The sequence below is a fragment of the Pezoporus flaviventris genome, unplaced genomic scaffold (genome assembly GCF_033815535.1).
Source record: "Pezoporus flaviventris isolate CSIRO_AGI_PZ_B2104156 unplaced genomic scaffold, CSIRO_AGI_Pfla_v1 ptg000019l, whole genome shotgun sequence".
NCBI classification, from domain to species: Eukaryota; Metazoa; Chordata; class Aves; order Psittaciformes; family Psittacidae; genus Pezoporus; species Pezoporus flaviventris.
The window spans coordinates 1,680,550-1,701,210 of NW_026892567.1; the positions used below are offsets into that span (position 1 = coordinate 1,680,550).

The 20,661-nt window shown below is 48.5% G+C and overlaps 1 protein-coding gene across 1 annotated transcript; it reads left to right on the forward strand.

The window, feature by feature from the left end:
* Nucleotides 1-2,441: 2,441 nt before the first annotated feature.
* On the forward strand, nucleotides 2,442-3,401 carry LOC133270197 (olfactory receptor 5AP2-like). The gene has a single exon (XM_061455190.1). The coding sequence runs from the start codon at nucleotides 2,442-2,444 to the stop codon at nucleotides 3,399-3,401; it is 960 nt and encodes a 319-aa protein (XP_061311174.1).
* The last annotated feature ends 17,260 nt before the right edge of the window (nucleotides 3,402-20,661 follow it).

Below are 20,661 nucleotides of genomic sequence, written 5' to 3' on the forward strand. Positions count from 1 at the left end.
ACCTCCACAGTACTGAAGGGCTCCAAATGTGCTTTCAAACCCTGCAGAGATGTGGCAGCAGCTTTCGCTCCCACAGCCTCCTCAGAGCCCCCTTCACCTCCTTGTTCCTCAGGCTGTGGATGAGGGGGTTAAGGGTTGGGGTGAGGATGCAGTAACACACCGACACCAGCTTTGCCTGATCCCATGAGGATGCCTCATGAGGCTGGACGTAGGTGAGATAAGAAGATAATAACAATTGAATGTAAGGATCAATTTATTACTCTACACACCTCATTCAGAAGGCTATCTCCTATTTTGGCCATGTAGGGACATGATCTGAATGGAGATCTGGACTGCCAGAGCAGTGAGCACTGGCTGGGCTGTTGCGTGCAGAGGGTGACGGGTTCTACTCTGCAGGAGTGACACAGGGGTTTAACTTTTGAATCTCTATAAACAGAGCTAAAGGAGAACACCCTGATGTGCAGGGACCATCCCACAGCACCTGAGCAAGAGAAGCAGGGCAGGAACAGAGACATGGACCACGTTCAACCAAGGCTCCAGAGCATCAGGAAAGCTGGTGATGAGGAGGCAGATTCAAGACCAAGCCAAGTCAGGTCGAGTCAATCCCTTGTGCAGGGTCAGGTGAAAAAATTGCGAAGAAGATAGACGAGAAACCCTAGGGCACCACCAAAAGATTGCATAGGTGTGCTGAACTCCTACTAAACTGGAAACCAGAACTCCTCTAGTAAAGCTCAATCTGCCTGTTCTGAGCTTAAATAGAGATGGGGGAACAATAGGAGGAGGGTGGGGATGGAGCCCCAGCTGAGGCTGGTCAGGGGGATAAAGGCCTGTTAGTTCAGCCTGGGACAATTCCTCCCTGCCTCAAAATGCCTGTTTTTCATCCTTGAATACAGTGGAAGTCCTGAGGCACCCGCTCAGCTGCTGGAATTCCAGGCACTACATGTGAATAACCCCATTTGGGCTGGAAAACTGGGTTCACCCTCCACAGAGGGACATCAGCAGCTCCAGAGATGGAGTCACTTGTTCTCATGTCCCTTTTGAGGACTGTGTGCAAGATCTGGAATGTCTCTAAACCCATCTTCATTGGGTCAGTATGTTCAGACCAAAACATTTGCATGGTCCACAAGTATGTCAGAAGCATGCTATGAGCTGCTCATCACTGCTGCTGTGCAGCTGTGCTCAGGCATGGCTCACCCACTCCATGTCTCTCAGATTCCCAAGCACCACAGTGCCTTCAGAGGTGATTTCACACCCTTTGCTTTTCCTTCTCTTTGTTTTCCTCTGGGAAAGCATGAGCAGCCCTGGAGGCTTCCTCCCAGGAGAGCACAGGCAACTGTATTTACAGCCCCAGCACCACAAGCTGGGCTCTTGGAGTGTGGCAGGAGCTCCCCTCTCTTCACATCAGGTGCTTAACAGAGCTGATGCTGGCACGTAGATGTTCTCTGCTGCGATGGGGATAAACCCTTGGCTCCCATCACTCGGTGGCAGAGGGAAGGCACAGGAGGTAACAACAACAAAAAGCAGAGCTTCACCTGCACTTAGGCAGTGGGCTTGCTCTGCATGTCCTCATGTAATCTGTGGTAAAGCTGTGTCAGAAAACAGCCTTACCAATGTGGGTTTTCTTTATAATAGTATGGAGTAATGTTTGATGCAGGTTGTGTTTCTTTTCCATAGGCAGCTTAAGCCAGATACATTGATTTATTCAAGAGTTAAATGAGGATGAATCTTATTCTGTTATACAGAAATGCAACAGTTCAGATTGTCATCAGAATATAGTCACTAACAAATCAGCCTTTAGAATCAGCTTGTTATAACAGCAACTCATTTTTAAAGCAAGAAACTGAATGCCCATTGGTTTAGGATGCTTTATCGTGCTGGAGCTCAGGAAGGTATATATCATGAATTTACCAATGTCAATGTTATTTGTTGTTAATGATCTCAAATAGTTTGTTAAATGTGATTTGGTGACAGGAATGATAATCAAAAGCCAAAGGAAAATGTCTGGAGGTCATACATGTGTAAGCTGGGCTTTCACTGGGACTGAGAAATTCTCTTGCTTCACGTTTACGTGCAATCCTATGAGGATCCTCTGAGGTGTCTTCTGACACAGATTTCCTTCAAATTGAAAGTGATTAAAGATCTGATTCCTTGCTCAAACCTGAAGACACACCTGCTTGACTAAAGCCAGTGTTAGTTGTCCCACCACAGAAAAATAAAAATGCCATTTACTACTTCAATAAACTACCTGTTCTTTTCTGATTACCTCATCTGAAAAACATAATAGATGCATATAATTTTGGTTAGAAAATATATTAGAATAATCTAATGTGTGGCAGGTATAGTGGTCATTGATTGGAGTTAGATGTGGTCCAGATTTGAATGTCCATTTTTGATCAGTTTGATGTTTCTCTTCCTTTTGCCTCAGGAGGTAACACCTGGTCATGGGAGGAAATCACACCCAGATTAAATTCATCCTGTTGGGAATTACAGGCAACCCATATGCCCAGGCTCCTCTTTTTGTCTTGTTTCTAGTGATTTACATTGTCACTCAGGTGGGGAACTTTGGCATTATCATCCTGGTTCCGGTGTCTCCCAGCCTCCACACCCCCATGTACTTCTTCCTCGCCCATTTTGCCTTCACTGACATCTGCTATTCCACACTCATCTCCCCCAGGATGCTGGCAGACCTGTTATCAGAGGACAAAACCATTTCTTTCACTGGCTGCATGACGCAGTTCCTCACCTTTGCTTTCTTTGCTACTATTGAGTGTCACCTCCTGGCCATGATGGCCTACAACCGGCACGTTGCCATCTGCCAGCCCCTGCTTTATGTGACCATCATCTCCAGCCACGTCTGCTGGCAGCTGATAGCATCATCCTACCTATTTGCCTTCCTCAGTGCCATCACATACACATGGTGTGTGTTTGGAGGTTCCTTCTGTGGTCCCAGCCGCATCGACCACTTCTTCTGTGATGTTGTCCCTGTTCTAAAGCTTGTGTGCTCCGACACCCACAGCAGCGAGATGGTCATCTTTGCCTTTGTCACCATCAACGTGGTGGGCACGAGCATGGTCATTTTACTCTCCTACATCTCTATTATCTGTACTGTGCTGAGGGTGTGCTCAGCACAGAGCAGGGCCAGAGCCTTCCACACCTGCGCCTCCCATTTGATGGCTGTTTCCTTGTTCTTTGGGACATCATTCTTCATGTACCTACAACCTCCATCTAGCCACGGGAGCCTGGATAAGGTGGCCTCCATCATCTACACAATGGTCACCCCCATGCTCAACCCATTCATCTACAGCCTGAGGAACAAGGAGGTGAAGGGGGCTCTGCTGAAGTGCGGGAGAACATTCTTCAGCCACTGGCAACATAGAAGAGTTTTGTCATCTGGGACATGAACAGTTCATGTGCAGTGTGAAAGCCAATAGGGCACTGAAATACTGAGATTTTCCACTGATACTCATGACTTTACGGAAGTTCTTCCACAGTTTCTGCACAAAAGTCTATGATAGTACTGAATGAGAAACAGACCCCCAAAATCACACCATTCTTGGAAGAAAACCAAGAGGAGATTGAGCCTCAAAGTTCATTTCACTTCGCAGGCCCGCTCCTAGAAGAAGAAATTACCCTCAATTATCCCAGGCCTCTTTTCCTCACAGGAAACACCAATCAGCTTTATTCACATTTAACATTTGTCATTCATAAATGTGTATTTTCATTGCAAGATTCTTGACCTTGTTCCTCAGCCCCAATAGAATTCCTCACTCTTACCTGTGAGTTCTTTATTAAAGCTGCTGGGGTGGGAGGGAAGAGGAAGTGCAGTTTTACATTTGCTTGCTGAAAAAGAGTCAGAGAAAAGGCTTCAAAAGATTGATTGCATTTGTTTGTGCCTTTCAAAGAGAAGAAGTTGGTGGGAATCAAGATCTCAAGCTGCACTGTTGCCTTCGCAAGGCGCGGCGACCTGGTTCAGGAACGGCACGGCGACCAACCCCAGGCCGCTCGGGCCATCAGCTCACAGACACCAGTGTGGTGGACGGCAAATGGCGTTTATTACTTCGCAACACAGCGTTATATACTCTGGGTTTGCAGCGTCACTTCCGTCTGCTTACATCACAAGCTACATACTATTGGCTATTAAACAGGGGGCTCTATCTTGGGGGCTCTATCTTTCCGTACAGCGTGATATCTTCCGGCCGCCAGGCCCTAACTACCTACATTTCCCCCCTCCCTATGCTTAATAAAACTAACTGGGTGTAACAACAGTATATGGTTGATGCTTTCACACAACACTGAAAACAGTTTCTGCAAACGCAATATATGCTTGAAATAGGGATGCAGAGCGCATCGGGCAAGGCACGTGAAACAAGTGATAGCAGAGAATGACAGGGTATAACTGGGGATAGACCAAAACTCTGAACAAGAACATTCCTAAAGCAACTGTTGGCGTTCTATGAGCATGATGTTAACCTTTCCCAAACGACTTTTGACAAATGACATCAGCTTATTCAATATACAGGGTCCAAAAATCAATGCTATCAGGATTGTTGTAACCGGCCCTAGCAGGGTAGATATCACAGGGGTAAGCCACGGTGAATTGGTGAACCAGGATGTGAACCAATTCTGTTCCGCCTCCCGTTCCCTTTTTCGTTTTCTAGTCTCTCCCGTAGTTTGGCCATAGTATCTCTCACTATGCCAGTGTGATCGGCGTACAGACAACATTCTTCCTTCAGAGCTGCACATACTCCCCCTTTATGTTTTATATATGGTTTGGGTGACCCTACTTGAGCAGGGGATCTGGGCTAGATTATATCCCCAACATATGCCAACTAGAGGCTGCCTGGGCCTGCCCCTTTTTTCTGCTGTACAGCTCTCTGATCCTTCACATCAAGGTCTGGCATGGCATGTGTCCCCACGGCTCCACGCCTGCTGGGTTGCGGCCAACAGCGGAGCTAAAGGTTCTTCTTGGTGGCAAACACAGAAGCCAACCCAGTCTTGCCCTTGACTGTGGTAGCAGGCATTTGGTCAGCCTCAGTCCTTGCACCCTGTTGTCAATGCACAGTTTCACCTCCTTCATCCAGTACCAAGTCGCTACTACAGCAAGGCACACACAAATTTACATCAGCAGAGTAACTATTGCAGGGTGCAGCAGCATGTTGAAGATGCTGATGGCAGTGAAGGACTAGCCAAAGAAATTTCTTACCAGTGGAATTCTCCCCCCTCTTAAATTTGTTCCATCACCTGCTTTATAACACTACCATTGTATTAAAATCTTTCTAGTTTTTATTTTAGCATTTTCTAGCAGCTACTGCAAATTTCCATACTCTAACATCTTCTTTACAAGTGACAAATCTATACAATACAAGGTGCAGTTTCTTATTGGCAACTAGCTAGTAAATACAGGTGGTTTTATACACAAAATCACAACCTCTAATAATAGCTACTTTACAAGCACACATATTCAGGATGTTACTTTTCAGTTGCCCCCAAGTGATGTTTTGCAGTTATTTGTTCTTTCTCTTCCTCTATCTCATTCTGCTTGGGGTAATCACGGTCAGCTCCTGTAGCTGAGGCATCAGGTTTTTCCATTCGTCTGTCCAGCTCATGGCAAGGCTTGACAAACTTTGCAGGCAGTCACCATGGACCTGTAGGCAGGAGGACACAAATATACCCCCTCCCCAAGTTATCAGTTCTTGAGAAGCAGACAGGTTAAACTGCACATTGTTAACCAGCGAGGAGTTTGCTGCGTCACTGCTCTTCCCCCCCCCCCTTTTGTGTTTTTTTGTTGTTGTTGTTTGTTTGGGTTTTTTTTGTTTTTTTATCCCTGCAAAAGCCGGCCTGCTCCGCAGCAGCTACAGCCGCCTGCCCGCTTCAGCAGCAACCATAAATACCTGCCGGCAGCCACACTTTTACATTAACTCTTTCATGCCCAAAATGTTAAACATCTACCCCTTAAAAACTTTTACAATAAACCCAACAATACACAAAACACCGATTGCCCTCAACACACACACACACACGCACACACACACACACGTGTGGGATCCCACAAGCACACTCCACACAAGTTCAATATTTGAAACACGAAAAGACAATTATTACTCCCACTACAGTCCCACGTACAGAACGTGGCACAAGGACCCTGTGGAGACTAACAGCAAACCAGCTCCGAGAAGCATCATTGCAGTGCAAGGTGGCAGGCTCAACCTTAGCGGGCGTCCCCACAGAGGCTCTGCCTCCCCCACATCGCATGAGGCTTGGGCTTTTATACTGACCAAAATGCACACTCATTCCAACACAGGTGGCCAGCCTGCGCTGGAAGAAGTGTATCTACAGAGGTCTCCAAAGCAGTATCTACAGAGGTCTCCAAAGGTTGATAGAAACCTGGACATACTTATAATTACCAACTTCTAGTACATGAGTATCACAGAGAAACTGTATGGGCTCCCCCTGTCAATTGCAAGAAAAAATCATAACATATACAGCTTGAGTATAAGAGGATTTTAACGCATACGTGGTCACCGTTTGTCAGGCCTCCTTAACTATTTTGAGATCAAGAGCTTCCCACTCTTTAGCCCCCTGCTGTGCAGTAAACACAGGATATGCAAAGATGCCCATTGCAGAAAATTCCCCAGTAATGATCACATATTTGGTTAACCATTGTTACAGCTGAGCGTCTCCAGGGCCAGTAAGTCTGAGCAGACCGACCCCGGAGACGAAGAGTCAGGGTCTGGAAGCAGAGGATATAAATCTGGCTCGGATTCAGGGGATTCGGGGGCTGATCCTGCGCCGAACTCGGGGTCTCCGTTGCTCGCAGCTGTGTCTTTTTTATCAGATGTCTCTCGTTCGGTATGTGGCCATCTGCAGACCTGGCTCCTCCGTGACTGAGTTAAAAATCTTTTCACTCTGGGGCATAGTGGGCTGGAGAGGCTCGCGGTTCCTTTAAATCTCCCGCTCGCGCATGATCCCTATTTTCTACTGCGTGCTTCCCAATGGCGCCGCAATCGATCCGGCGCCGAGGCACCGCCCTCTTTCTTTCGGATTCCTCGGCATTTATCATGCGTATCCCTTCTAATATACTTTCTCTGTCCTTTTCAAAGTCCCTGCTTTCGGAACTGGGGTGGTGGGGGAGCAGGGGGTTACACCTCCTCCGCGGCACCTTCTGATGGAGGGGGAGAAAAGGAAGGGGGGGGGGGGTGGAACCCTGTGCTCCCGGTAGTTGGGGGAAACGAGTTGTAATCTTCCCCCGGTTTCAACCGACCGGGGACGTCTGTTCCTAGTTTCTCCGTTGCTACCGCGGCAGTTTTCTTTTCTGCCTTGTATCTTTTTATACAGTTCATTACTTCCCTCCGTGGTTTACCGAGTTTCTTTGCCTTTTTATAATCATTAAGCACTGAGTCAAATAGTTCATCACCAAACTTTCGCCACTCACTCTCCTCAAATATTGTATTAGGATCTGCAAAAAAAATCTCTTAGCCTTCCCTAGCCACTAGACCTGCTAGCTGCTTTAGAGTCTCAGGCTCAATTCCCCGCTTTTATAAAAAGCACTGTAAAAAGTTCAGGGCTCAGTTCCCCGCTTTTATAAAAGCACTGTGTCATAAATTGAGACCACAACGGATCATAAGCCAATTAAAATTTTATTAATTATAGCAAGTAGGATATGAGCAAAAACAGCGCTGGACGACAGGGGAGTCTGCGCTCCGACAACTGCCGTACTGAGCAGTTCAAACAGTCCCTTTTTATACATCTTTACTTCCGTGCTCGTGAAGTAGTGGAGGTACTCTGCGCATGCTTCAGCTGTTGCTAGGGGGTCACTTCTGTCTCCTGGTGGTCGTTGAGGCTGAAGTAAGAAGTCTTCCTCCTTCATCCTATAGTTGACCTTTTACCCATACGTCCTTATATGGAGTTGTTTTATCTTATTTCTGCCAGTTCCTGAAACATCTTACAGTTATCTTTAGCCCACATCTGCTATGTTTGTATAAGCGGTACTTGGTTTAGTTTGTGTAAGTGATTGCGGTTATCTTATCTTGCACAAGCTGTGTCCGGTGACTGTTTGAGTAAGTGATTTCACATTTTTTGTTGCCTAACCTTTACATTGGGCTTAACATAAATCTTAATAAACAATACCCTTATTCTTAGTTTCTTACACCTAATCTTTACGTTGGGCTTAACGTAAATCTTAATAAACAATACCCTTATCCTTAGTTTCTTACAACAAACCTTTACATTGGGCTTAACATAAATCTTAATAAACAATACCCTTATCCTTAGTTTCTTACAACTGTAATAAGTCCAGGGCTACCTCTCGGTCCATTTTCATGGCCGGCCTTTTCCGGATCGTCTTCTTCTGGGTCGTCCTGTAACCTCGGTCTCCGGATCGGCCTCCCGACGCAGCAGTGTCTGGTTCGCCCCAGCGGCGGATTCCTTTTGGTTAGTCCAAGCACCCGGGTCTGTCACGCCACCGCAGCAGCATTGCCCGCGCTTCCCGGCCACTGCCACCGGCGCCGCTCACTCGCCGTTCCGGGTCCCCATTAGCCGGGGCCCTGTATCTGGGTCCCCGCTAACCGGGGCCCTGGATCCCGGGTCCCCGCTAGTCGGGGCCCTGTATCCGGGTCCCCAGCGACCGGGGCCCTGTAGTCCGCGTCCCTGTTCGGGCGTCATTTGTAAGCGGTGAGGAGAAGCAGACAGGCCAACCCAATATGGGTGATAAGCAACTTCTAGTTTATTTGTGACGCAGTTCACACATATATAGGAGTGGTATTCAGCCACTCCTTCTTGGCATAACAGTATTGGTTAGCCCCCACAGCTTCCTCCACATTCTCCTCCCAGGTCCGGTCTCCGGCCACCTGTTGGGGCCACCCCCTGCCTTGCTTGCACAGTCCTCCAGAACTCTATGGTTCTGCTCTTAGAGTCATTCTGTAACACTGCACCTCTCTCTGCACGCAGGGCTACAGAGCTTTCTATTCAGTTCCTCAGCTCTGGGGAGCAGATCCGGTGCCCAACGGCGGGATCCAGGAAAGCCTCTGAGGCACAGAGGCTCCCAAGATCGATGTCCAGCAAAAGCCTCCTCCAGGAGCACAAGCAGCAGCAGCGCCGGCCAGCCAGGCTGTTACCGGCCGTGCTTCCGTCTGATCAGCAAAGAGCTCTATGCAAAGCGCTGTGTCTGACACCGGGGGTCTTTCCGTGGTGGCTGTGAAATACGCACCCAGCAGGGGGTGAGCTTTGGTGGGGCAGGACAGAGGAGTTTCAGTCCTACTGAAGGGCAGCCCTCTCGCAAGGCTTTGCTATGGCAGCTCGGCTGCAGCCCTGCTCTCGGTGGTCCCTGCACCCTCTGGTCTCTGGCAGTGTGCCCTGCCATGGCTGCACAGCTCTGCTGGGGAGGGTGGAGAGGAGAGGAGGGAAGAGGAGAAGGAAGCACAGTGCTGGGCGCCCAGGGCAACAGAGCTGCCAGGGCAGCACCCGGGGGCCTGTAGAGCCAGGGCCCTGGACCTGGAGGCCAGCTCTGTCAGAGGTGCACCGAGCAGTGCCCCGGGGACAATGAAAGCCTAGGCAGGAAGCGTGCCTGGGCAGAGGGAAGCGATGGGGGGCAGCTTTTCGGTTGGGTAGCTTGGCTCTGCCAAAGCTCTGCTCAGGTTCCTGAGCCTTTGCTTCGACACTTGCTGGTCAGAACGGCAGCGGGGAGCTGGGGGGACATGGGGACACATCTGAAAGTCCTCTCCAAACACGGGGCGGGGGGGGAACACAATGCCTGCCACTGGGGGCCTGAGAGCAGGCTGTGCAGGAGGATGAGGGAAGGAAGCCCGAAACTGCTGGCTCTTGGGCACCCACACCCTGCCCAGGCTCTGTGCGCTGGTGACAGCGATGCTTCCCGAGCCCAGGCAGGTTGAACAGCACCACCTGACATAGGGGCAGTTTGTTAATCCTCTGTGCGCCATTTGTTCCCAAAAAGCCCTGATCCTGTGGGGCTCTGACTTGACCTACATAGAAGATACTCTACTGGCATGGCTTCCTTGAGGACAGTGTCCAGACAGAGCTCTCCCCTTCTGCAAACTGCAGACAAACAGCATCACACCACTGCTACAAGCCCTTGGGACAGGCAGAAGTGATTAAATCAACTCCAGGTGGGGAAAGTCACAGAGAGAGAAAAAACCTTCCTGGGGCAGGACTGCGACTGCACAAGACACAGCTTCCTCTCCCCTGTGAGAGGAGCAGCTTCATTTCATTTTCTTTTTTCCTCTCTTAAAGGACACAAAAGTTGTTCCAGCTGCTATGTCTCGAACTGAGGCACCAACAGAGGCACCTTCCAAGGGAAGGCCCTGTGTTGAAGCACCCTCAGGAAGGATGAAGTGTGTGTGAAGGGGGGGCTGTAGGGTAGGAGGATGCTTCATCCTCAGCTGGAAACCTGGGCAACAACGCCAGACGCTTTCTGGGATGTTCAAGTGTTTAGTAAGAGATAGAGGAAGGTTTGAGGGTGAAAAATGGAGCCCCCTGGTCCCGCAGGGTCAGCGAGTGGCCCTGCTGCTGGCCCGGCTCCTTTGGCCACTGCTGGTGTCGCCTTCGAGCATCACTGGCGGGGCAGCTTCTTGGCAGGTGCAGCGGAGTCTTGAGAGCCACGGGTCTTCCTCTTGCGAGTGCGGTGGGGCCTGCGCTTGGAGCGGGCCCTGCCCCGGAGGGGAGCAGAGGCCCCGGGCACAGCCTGCCCTGGCTCCTGCTGCGCATCTTCCTGCTGCGCTGGGGTGGGAGCGGGGACGCAGGCAGGACCCCCCTGCACGGCAGCGGTCGAGGTGCTCGGGAGCGCGTCTGCGTCCGCGCTGCTGGAGGGGGCTGCTCCGGGCACAGGGGTCCCCAGCGTGCAGGCAGCGGGGCTGGGGCTGGGCTCGGGGCTCTGCTCCCAGCCCCCGGGGCGGTCAGAGCGGGTCACTCTGGTCGTCCTGATCCACTCGCCTCTGTGCTGGCTACCAGAGGAGCTGGTTCTCGCCACGAGCTTGCCCTTGCATTGCTCCTGGCAGGCCGTCCAGCTGGTGCTGGCCACAGGGCCGCCCTCCTGCCACCAGCTGAACTCAGACCAGCAGTCGCTCGCTCCGTGCGCCTTCTCCTGGCGGATCATGAGTTTCAGCGCTTCGTCCACGCACTCCTTCTCTGTGGCCTCAAGGAGCCTTCGCACGAACCTGGACGCGTGGCTCCGCAGCTCGGGGCGCAGCACCGCAACCAGGATGCCTTCCTCCAGGCCGTAGACGGGCAGCGCCTCCAGGATCATGCGTGTCAGCGTGAACACCTTAAAGCTCTGCACGCCAAAGAACCGCTTCATCTCCCGAGACACCCAGGCGTTCAGCAAGAGCAGCAGCTGAGGGTGCTTCTGGAAAATGGACGCCCAGGCAGAGGCCGGGAAGCCCCCCACATACTGTGGCTCCATAGCACAGGGTTGGTGCACCCCGGGTGCTGCTGGCACTGGCAGTCCAGAAAGACCTTCCTCTCGGGCGCTGAGTGATGCTGCTGCACGGGCTCCTCTGAGACCTCCTCAGAGTCGTCTCCCACAGCAAGTGCCCTGTGGAAGTCACTGGGTGGAATAGAAGCAGTGCCAGCAGCAACGTCACAGGGCGTGGCTGGGGGAACGTCACAGGGCGTGGCTGGGGGCTGTCGCCATGGGCTCTGCACCGTATCTGCCGCTGCTTCGTCCTCACCTGGAAACTTGGGCAACAACGCCAGACGCTTCCTGGGATGTTCAAGTGTTTAATAAGAGATAGAGGAAGGTTTCTGGGTGATAAGTGGAGCCTTCTGATCCCACAGGGTCAGCGAGTGGCCCTGCTGCTGGCCCGGCACCTTTGGCCACTGCTGGTGTCGCTTTTGAGCATCACAGCCACTGAGGTTTTGCCGCTGATGGCCCAAAAAGCCACTTGGCGTCGGCGTGGTACTCCTCCTTGGGGAAGAACAAAAACCAAACAGGACAGGTTTAGTCACATCCACATGCATCACAACTGAGGAGCAGGGAGCTGCTGTAAGAGCTCAGATAGAAAACCAAAGTGGTATTCCATTAAAGAACATTTAAATGTTTGTGGGGTTTCTGTAATTTAGACTCCACCAGACACACACACTCACACAGCTCAGAGAGTAAAGGATGACCCCTGGCTCTGGTAGCCTCTGCCCCTCTCCCACTGAATGGTCCCAGTGGGACCAGCACCCTATTGATGTTTAAGAGTTGCCTGGGGGTTCACGTGCTGCAAAGTAGGGGCAACATATGCCAACAGTGTTTTCTACTGCTTTCCTTACACTAGAAACCCAGCAAACCTTTTTTGGAAAAACTGCCAGTAATAGAGAATAAGTCCTCTCAGTTTTTATCTAACTATCCACTTTGTGTACGAATATCAGTTAGATCTGACAACATCAATATGGTACGGTTAAAAAGTCCACATTTAAAGTGTTGATTTCATTATCAAGGAAAGCTCAAGGGGTAATTTATGGATAAACCTGCAGCTGGGGCGTTCAGTACACTCATGCAAATATGAACCAGCCAAGAATTTGATCACTACTTATGAAGTAAAGGCACAGCTACAGGTTGGGCAGAGAAGAGATTCAGAGCAGCCCTGTGGAGAAGGACCTGGGGGTGCTGGTCGATGAGAAAATGAACATGAGCCGACTTCAGTGTGCACTCCCAGCCCAGAAAGCCAACCGTATCCTGGGCTGCATCAAAAGGAGCGTGACCAGCAGGGCAAAGGAGCTGATCCTGCCACTTTACTCTGCTTTTGTGAGACCTCACCTGGAGCACTGTGTGCAGTTCTGGTGTCCTCAACATAAAAAGGACATGGAACTGTTGGAACAAGTCCAGAGGAGGGACAAGAGGGTGATCAGGGGACTGGAGCACCTCCCGTATGAAGACAGGCTGAGGAAGTTGGGGCTGTTCAGCCTGGAGAAGAGAAGGCTGCGTGGAGACCTCATAGCAGCCTTCCAGTATCTGAAGGAGGCCTATAGGGATGCTGGGGAGGGACTCTTCAGTAGGAATTGTAATGACAGGACAAGGGGTAACGGGTTCAAACTTAAACAGAGGAAGTTTAGACTGGATATAGGGAAGAAATTCCAGGTGAGGCACTGGAATGGGTTGCCCAGGGAGGCTGTGAATGCTCCATCCCTGGCGGTGTTCAAGGCCAGGTTGGACGAAGCCTTGGGTGGAATGGTTTAGTGGGAGGTGTCCCTGCCCATGGTAGGGGGGTTGGAACTAGATGATGTTAACGTCCTTTCCAACCCTAACTATTCTATGATTCTAAGTTTTCCCAAGGTCTGGACAAGTTTGAAGCTAATATTCCCTTCACCATCAAATGTCCAGTGACCTTCAGTTTTAATAAAACTGAACTACTGGTAGGGTTGATTCATATCAACAGAGCATCCCTGCTACACCTGGGTTCACAGTACCCAGAAGAATGACTCAGCAGAAACAGTAAACTCTCTGATCAACCACAGTTGCTTATGCTAGTCATACCTGCATGTCTGCCACACTCTACAGCTGGTTCCAAGCACTGGCTAACTGTCGTGGTTTAAACCCAGTCAGGTAACTTGTTCACTCACTCCCAGTGAGTGGTGCCAAGCTGACAACAATCAAGGTCCGTGTTCGTCTCCCCCCCCCTCCCTGCACCGGGGCTCTCCCCTTCCCCGCTCCCGGAGGAACGGGGAGGAGGATCGAGAGAGTGCAACTCCTACGGGTTGAGACAAGAACAGTCCAGCAACAAATCACCACCGCTACTATCAGCTAAAACAATGATAAGGGAAAATAACAAGGGAAGAGAATACGATACCACCGGCCAAGAAAACGAGTTCCACCCGGAAGCTCCTGTCCTTCCGGGTAACTCCCAGTTACCCCCCACCCCGGGCATGACGTGCTGTGGTATGGAATACCTCCCCGGCTAGCCCGGGTCAGGCGCCCCGTCTCTGCTTCCTCACAGCTTCCCCTCCTCCCTGGCAGAGCATGAGCCTCACAGAGTCCTTGGTCAGGGTAAACATCACTTAGCAACAACCGAAAACATCGGCTTCACCAACGCTGTTCTCAAAACTAGAAGTCAAAACACAGCACTGCACCAGCTAACACAAAGGAAAAAACATGACTGCTACTGCTGAACCCAGGACAATAGCCTAAAGCAGTGCTTCTCCCTATTGGTAGCTAAATGAATAGAGCAGTAGTTTGCTCCTTTAGTCTGCTTTCTCTGCTTTGTGTCTTCAAGTAACTGTGTTGGATCATTGAGCTCAGGAGCATCTTTGCATATTGTTGAGGCAGAGCTTTTTATCATGCTGGCCCTAGAGAATATTAGGATTTTCTTACATCTTTCCGTGTAACTCCCCTGCCTGATTCTTAGCAGCCAATGTACAGTTTATCCAGAGGTCAGTGTCACTTTCAGATGAGTGAATTGAGGTACTACTAATGGGGACAAGCTACGTTAACTTAAGAGATCTGAACTGGCCTGAGACCAACTGCAAAGCAACCTGTCTATGTATTCCTTCATGGAGAAGCATATCAAAAATAGATGCTGAAATGTGTGTAACAAAACCTTTGTTCTGAAGAAAGTCTGTGGCTCTGAGCACCCCAGGGGTCACTTGCCACGTGCAGTTCTGATGGCTAGGGGTACTGCTATTAGTACTGGGGATTGCAACTGAACATCATCTCTGACTGTCTGGGTCTGGATTCTGAGGCTGTGTCAAAGCTGTGGGACCTGAAGCCAATTCCCCTGTCCCTGTGCAAACCTCCAGACTCCACGGCTGAGGGATACCTTCCCTTTGTCCTCCTCTCCCTCCACAGAACTCTTGGTTTCAGCTGGAGGAGACAGGGCCTGCTGTGTGTAACCATCCACCACTGCTGGGCTGGTTTAATTGTTGTCTAACCCTCTGAGGCACCCAGAATTAAGGGATGTGTCTCAGGGTGAGAGGAGGTGTGCTTCAGGCATTTAAGACTCTGCCTTCTCGAGGTGGAGTCCAGAGAATTCTTTTGCTTCCTATTGCAGCAGTAGGATTTGAAGTGACACAAATAGAAATCAGAGAGAAGCCAACTCTTTAAACAAGATCTGGGTTATGAATCAAACACTGCTCACAACTAAGAGAGGAAATGTTTCGGGACATGGTGCTCTCAGCTCTCTAACCTTAGAGCAAGTTTGTGTGATTCCAGCATCACAGCTGGAAGGTGAAAATCATTTGACCAAAACTGGACAAAAAAAAAACCAAAGCCCCTTTGTTTTCAGAAGTGGTTCACAAAGCCTCTTTGGTTTTTTTGACAGGAATGAGGGGAAAGGAGCTCACGCCAAGCTAACGCTCAGACGAGCCTGTTGATTTAAGTACACGTAAATGTTAAAGGAGTATGTATCAGAAAACTGCACTCTTCAGGCAAAGTTGACTCTTCATCTCCTTTGTTGTATCTAAATACTACAGATGAGCAGCATTAGAGTATAAATGTGCAAAATGCTTGTTATGAAAAGCAGAATTTGTTAGGGGTGAACTGGCAGGGTCGTGCCCATTCTGACAAACTCTGGGCATGTAGAATTTCCCCCCCCAAAGCTATGAAATGGGGTTGATGATTGGCAGCTGCAGTGAGAGAAGGAAAGAGCTGCTCCAGCAGGGAATTCTATGGAGTTCATGAACAATAGTGCAAAACACAAGGGGTGGGGAGAGGGGGGAATTACAGAGGCAGCCTGTTGGTTCGGTTCTTCATAAACCTCACTTTTGTGTGTTTCCAGTGGTAATACTTTGTGGTGCTGAGGTCATAATCATACTGATGCTGATCTTCCTAAGGAATGGGATCCTGATCGCCATTGCATTGTGCTTATAAGAGCTTTCTCATTTGCAGTAAGACATTTCTTATCTCCCAGCTCCCTGCCTTAAGAGTACAGACGCTGTTAGCGGCCCCATGTATCCTGGGTGCAAGGAGGTGTGTGCCCAGTGTGGGGCACTGTTAATAGGAGCCTAAGAGCTACAGCTGCCAGCTTTGCTCTGTCATTGAATTGTCTCCAGAGAGACATATACTAGTGGTAGAGGAGTGGTGTTGTTTTGGCTGGGGCTTTTAATTTAGGAAAGACCTTTTTTTCTGGAAATGCATAAGTCACATAAGATGTGGGAGGCCTCTTCATTTTGTGTTTTCTGAAATCTGGATAGGCTTTATTCACAGTGGTTCCTGGTTTATCCAGTGCCAACTCTTAGTTGTGGTTTGAGTTTGGTTTGGGTTTGTTTTAATGGGAATATAAGAAAGGAGAAATGGACTTAACACGCCCTTGGATTTAATTGCAAATAAGCTAAGGCCTTGAGGGCCTTGGAAGTAAGGCTCTTTTAGAGCACATGGAGTTAGCTCTGAGTTTATCTGTGTGCACTTGCTTGTAGTTTTCTGCCCTCTCTGTTGGTGTTATGGTTCTCAGGAGTCAGGGTTTAGGATTTTTGTAATGGGATTGGGAAATGCTGAGGTTCTGCCTTCAGCCAGGTACCTGTTTCCTGTCTTACGCTACTGTGCAGTCAAAGCATTGCAATTAATTTTGGCAGGACTGAATTATCCTCTTCAGTTCCTGTTCATGACAATACAGGAACACTGTTAACGCTCTGAAGCACTTTTGTTCACAACCTTGACAGGTAGAAGGATTTCAGGAAGTTCATAAACTTCCTGCTGGGAAGTGCTAACATTCTGTAGTTTTTCAGCAGCAGGGAAAGGTCACTTGAGGGTGATGGTTTTACTCTCCTGCGTAATGCATGAGGTGAAGCTCTGTGTGCAATTCCTGGAAACCTAACAGCCCATGCCCTGTGTTCGGGAAGGTGCAAACCAAGCTGCTAATGACTGGAAATCAAATTGCATTTTTCAATGCCTTTTAACTCCTCTTTCAAAACTACTGCAATTGTCTTGAAATCCATAGGGGCAAACAGTTAACAGTCGTTACTCCATCCATGGTGTCTGTGGAAACCAAGGGGCCTATCGTGACCTGCTGCACGCTGCTAGTACGTAGTGACTGTTTCTGCTGTGTACCCCTACTGGACTTCTGCATTTCCAGACTCAGACAGAAATGGATGTGTTGCTCTTCAGCTCCTGATTGCACATGAGGGTTTGCACATGGCAAATTGATAATGTTGATTGTAGTGCTGCTGATAAAAGCGGAGTGGTGGAAATGGCAAAGTGAAGATGTAAAGACATCTGAAGAAAGAGCCTGCAGTATTCTGAGATCCCAGCTCTAGATTATGCTGCCACTATCAATGAGTAGCTCAGAGTCAAAAGGATGATGCTAGAAGAGGACTGAAAAAAAAAGCTTCTTTCTTAAATTGCTGCAGCTTACTGACATGTTTTGTTTCTTTCACAGGACTGCTGGCTATATAATGTCTGTGTTGTTCTAGCCAATCGTCACCTTCATACTCATTGCAGTTTGTATTTCCTATGAGGCTGTGACAGCTGTGTATCCTTCTATCTGTGTACCTCTCTGGAGGAACAGTCTTCTGGTCTACAAGACCGGATAAGTCTCTGCTTTCACCTTAGCCAAACCAGTGTTAAAAGGGCTATTTGGTCACTTGGCACTTGCTGCACAGGTGCACTCCTCCTCAGTGGCCATTTGCGTGTGATGTACCAACTGGATAGTGAATTCAATGTCATTAGAAAGAACTGGACTAAAACCCATGCCAAGGTAGAGGATCATGCAAGGTCTTTTATACTACATAAGGCTGGCTTCAAGGGGTGAAAAAGGAACCTGAGCAAAGAGTGACTATGCCCTTTCTTGGCTGTATGCTCTGTGAACCTGATGTTAATGGTCGCTTAGTTAGCTTGGGTGGGCTCCACCTGTGTTTTGTACAGCATAATATAGGGAAGGAGTGAGAGAACACGGAGAGCCCAGAGTCCTCTGAATTGCCTGACAGCAGCCATTGTCTGTCCCTGGAAAGGCAAGGCTTTGGTAAAGTGTCAGAAAGGGGACAGTCACATTTTGCAAACAAATTGTTCTTTGTCATGCAAAGAGGGCCATGGCATACAGCTCTGGGATGAAGTCTGCTGAGTTCTGTAAGTAATGAAAGTATTCAGTCTTGTCTGTGGCCCTTCATACCCATCTCTGCATAGCAAGAGCGTTTTTCTGTGAGCGGCACAAGTGTTTTAGAGCTTGTGGTTACCCCCTGCAGACTCCTGAGTTGCTCAAAGCCCTCAGCTCTGGGATTCCTCCTTGAAAAACCTCATTCAGTTTTCTGGCTACATCAGGAGAACCTGTGTATAAAGTAATGGCTAATCCAACACCATGCAAGTATGCAAAGCTGACTTGTGACCCAGAGGGAGGTGTTACAAATACTTCCCTGCTGTGAGAGCTATCCTAATTGTATTTCTTAATCGCTGTTAAATGCAATGTGAGAAAATGTGCGTACCTTAAGTAATGATTCCTCATGTTAAATCTGAAAATAGTGCTTGGTGTTCAGCTAAGACTCCTTTGTTCAAAGCAATTTAGAGCTATGAAGCATTTTCTTTGTGCAGTGTCCTGTGAGCAGGTGAGTATCAACCAGCCTCATTTTCTGGGTGAGAAAAGAAGATGCAGAAATAGAGGTTTATTTGGACAAGTGTTCCTGAATTCATGAGGATTTCTGGTTTTGTGGTTCTCAAAAGGCAGTGGAAGAATTTGAAAGCTGTGCCTCAGGCTTGCCCAAAGAGCAGCCAGGTTTCAAAGCAGAGGCTTGGCTGCTTTTGCACAGTGATGACCTTTATGAAGCTCCAGATATACTTGTCTTTTGACCTGAGTGTGGGGTTGAATTGAAGTGTTTCTTGAAAACTAGAATTATTTATCAAATGTTATAGCAAGGTTATTTTCAGGTGTTTAAATGTCAATGCACTGCTGTGGTTAGGTACATCCCAGACAATTCCCCACCATCCTGATACCCGAACACTAAAAAGAAAGGGATTAGGAACTGACTGGTTTTATTTAACGCCCAAACTGAGCAAACGCATGAATTGAACAACAGAAGTAAGGAAGAGTAATTTCATGTAAAGACTGCTCCTGTTTTAATACCGTGAGATGGGTAAGGGAAGCTGTGGCAGCTTGTACAGAATGGCTCAGCTCAGTTGATTTCAGCTCGGTTGTGCTGATTTGCACAGGCCTCTGGTTTTCAATTGTTCTTATTTCCTCACTATTACTTTTTATGTGAGCAGCTTTTCTTTAATGAAACGGAAGCGTTTGTGTATCTTAAAAGTATATTTCTGACATTCAGATTCCATATCTCTAGGTTTCAGTCGTGTGGTAAGCAGCCCTGTTTGCCAACCGTATAGTTTAAAGTTAAACACCTGCATAGGCCATGAGTCCTTATATATGCAAACAGGTTACATAGTACTGGAGTGCAGTGTTGAATGATCTAATGAGACATCAAGCAGAATGATGTGATTTGTATGAAGCTGCTAAATTTCAGAGCCTGTGAACACAGGATTCAGTGCTTATCATTGTGGTGTTGATTTCTCTTCCCGGACAGGCTTTTAGCACAACCAAGGTGACTGAACTGTGTGCAGGTGCTCAGCGTACTTTTGCTTTTTATGGAGGAGAAAGCCCGTACCTGAGTACCTCTTCATCTTCCAGGTAGCCGATGCCTTTGTCTTTCTCTGGCTGGTGAGCTTTGCAGTTGCACTGGGTCCGTGGACCCTTGCTGGTGCCTTTGCCTCTTGTTCCTGGGCCTCTGGCAAACCAGCTGATGTTCCACTATGGCCACTCTTCATTGGAACAAGCAGTGCGGTGAGACTGTGGGGCTGGACGTGAGCCCTGTCACATATCCAGCAAGTGCAGGTTTTACATGTAGGGAAGCCATTCTGCAGATGCTGCAGCCCCCCCGACCCGACTGCCGCCCCCGCAGCACGCGCACACACACGTGTGCACCTATGGTCTGAGGTGTCATGAGCCCAGAGGGCTGAAAAGCATTTCTCTTAGACTGTATGATTTATAATGGTAAGAGAGATATATAAGCATTTCTATTATTATTGTGGATAATTTTAATTATGTATATTTTTATATAATTATATATATTCTATAATTATAAAACCTTCCTTACGTGTTCATGTGAAACTTTGAGCCTTGACACTTTTGTTTGCATTTCATGATTTTTATGAGGGCACATTTCATTAAGGAGCCAACCCAAACCAGACTGGGATTCTGAGATTCTGTGATTTTGTTCCATACCTTTAGCACAGGATGTAATTCTTAAATAATGGGCAAAATGAACCACAGATTCCTTCCAGTGCCAGTTATGTTAGTAGGGGTAAGACTGGGAAAGTAAATTGTGTTTTCTTCACCAGTGTCAGGAAACATGACCAAATTCAGGTTCCTCTTCATGCTGCATCAACAGCCACCGCATCTTCAGGACCTGTGCATGCATCTTGTTCCAGTGCTAACTAGTGCAGTTAGTTAGTAACTACTGCTTGTGTCATAGCTACAGAAGATCCATCATGCCTCAAACCTTAAATGGTGCCAGGTGTGGCATATATGTAAGAGCACCAAGTTTTTACAGTGATGCCTCTATCTTCTCTCTGGCTTTTTAATTTTACTGAGAACTAACTTAGTACCTTTCTGGCCTAGTTTTAGTTGTCAGTAAAGTCACTCTTTCCAGTTGTCTTCCTATTTTCTCAGTAGCCTTTGATCTGTAAGGATCCGTCCCAGCAGCTGTGGCTGTCAGCTTCAGTGTTTCTAGTGACTTTGCTGCTGCAGACTCTAA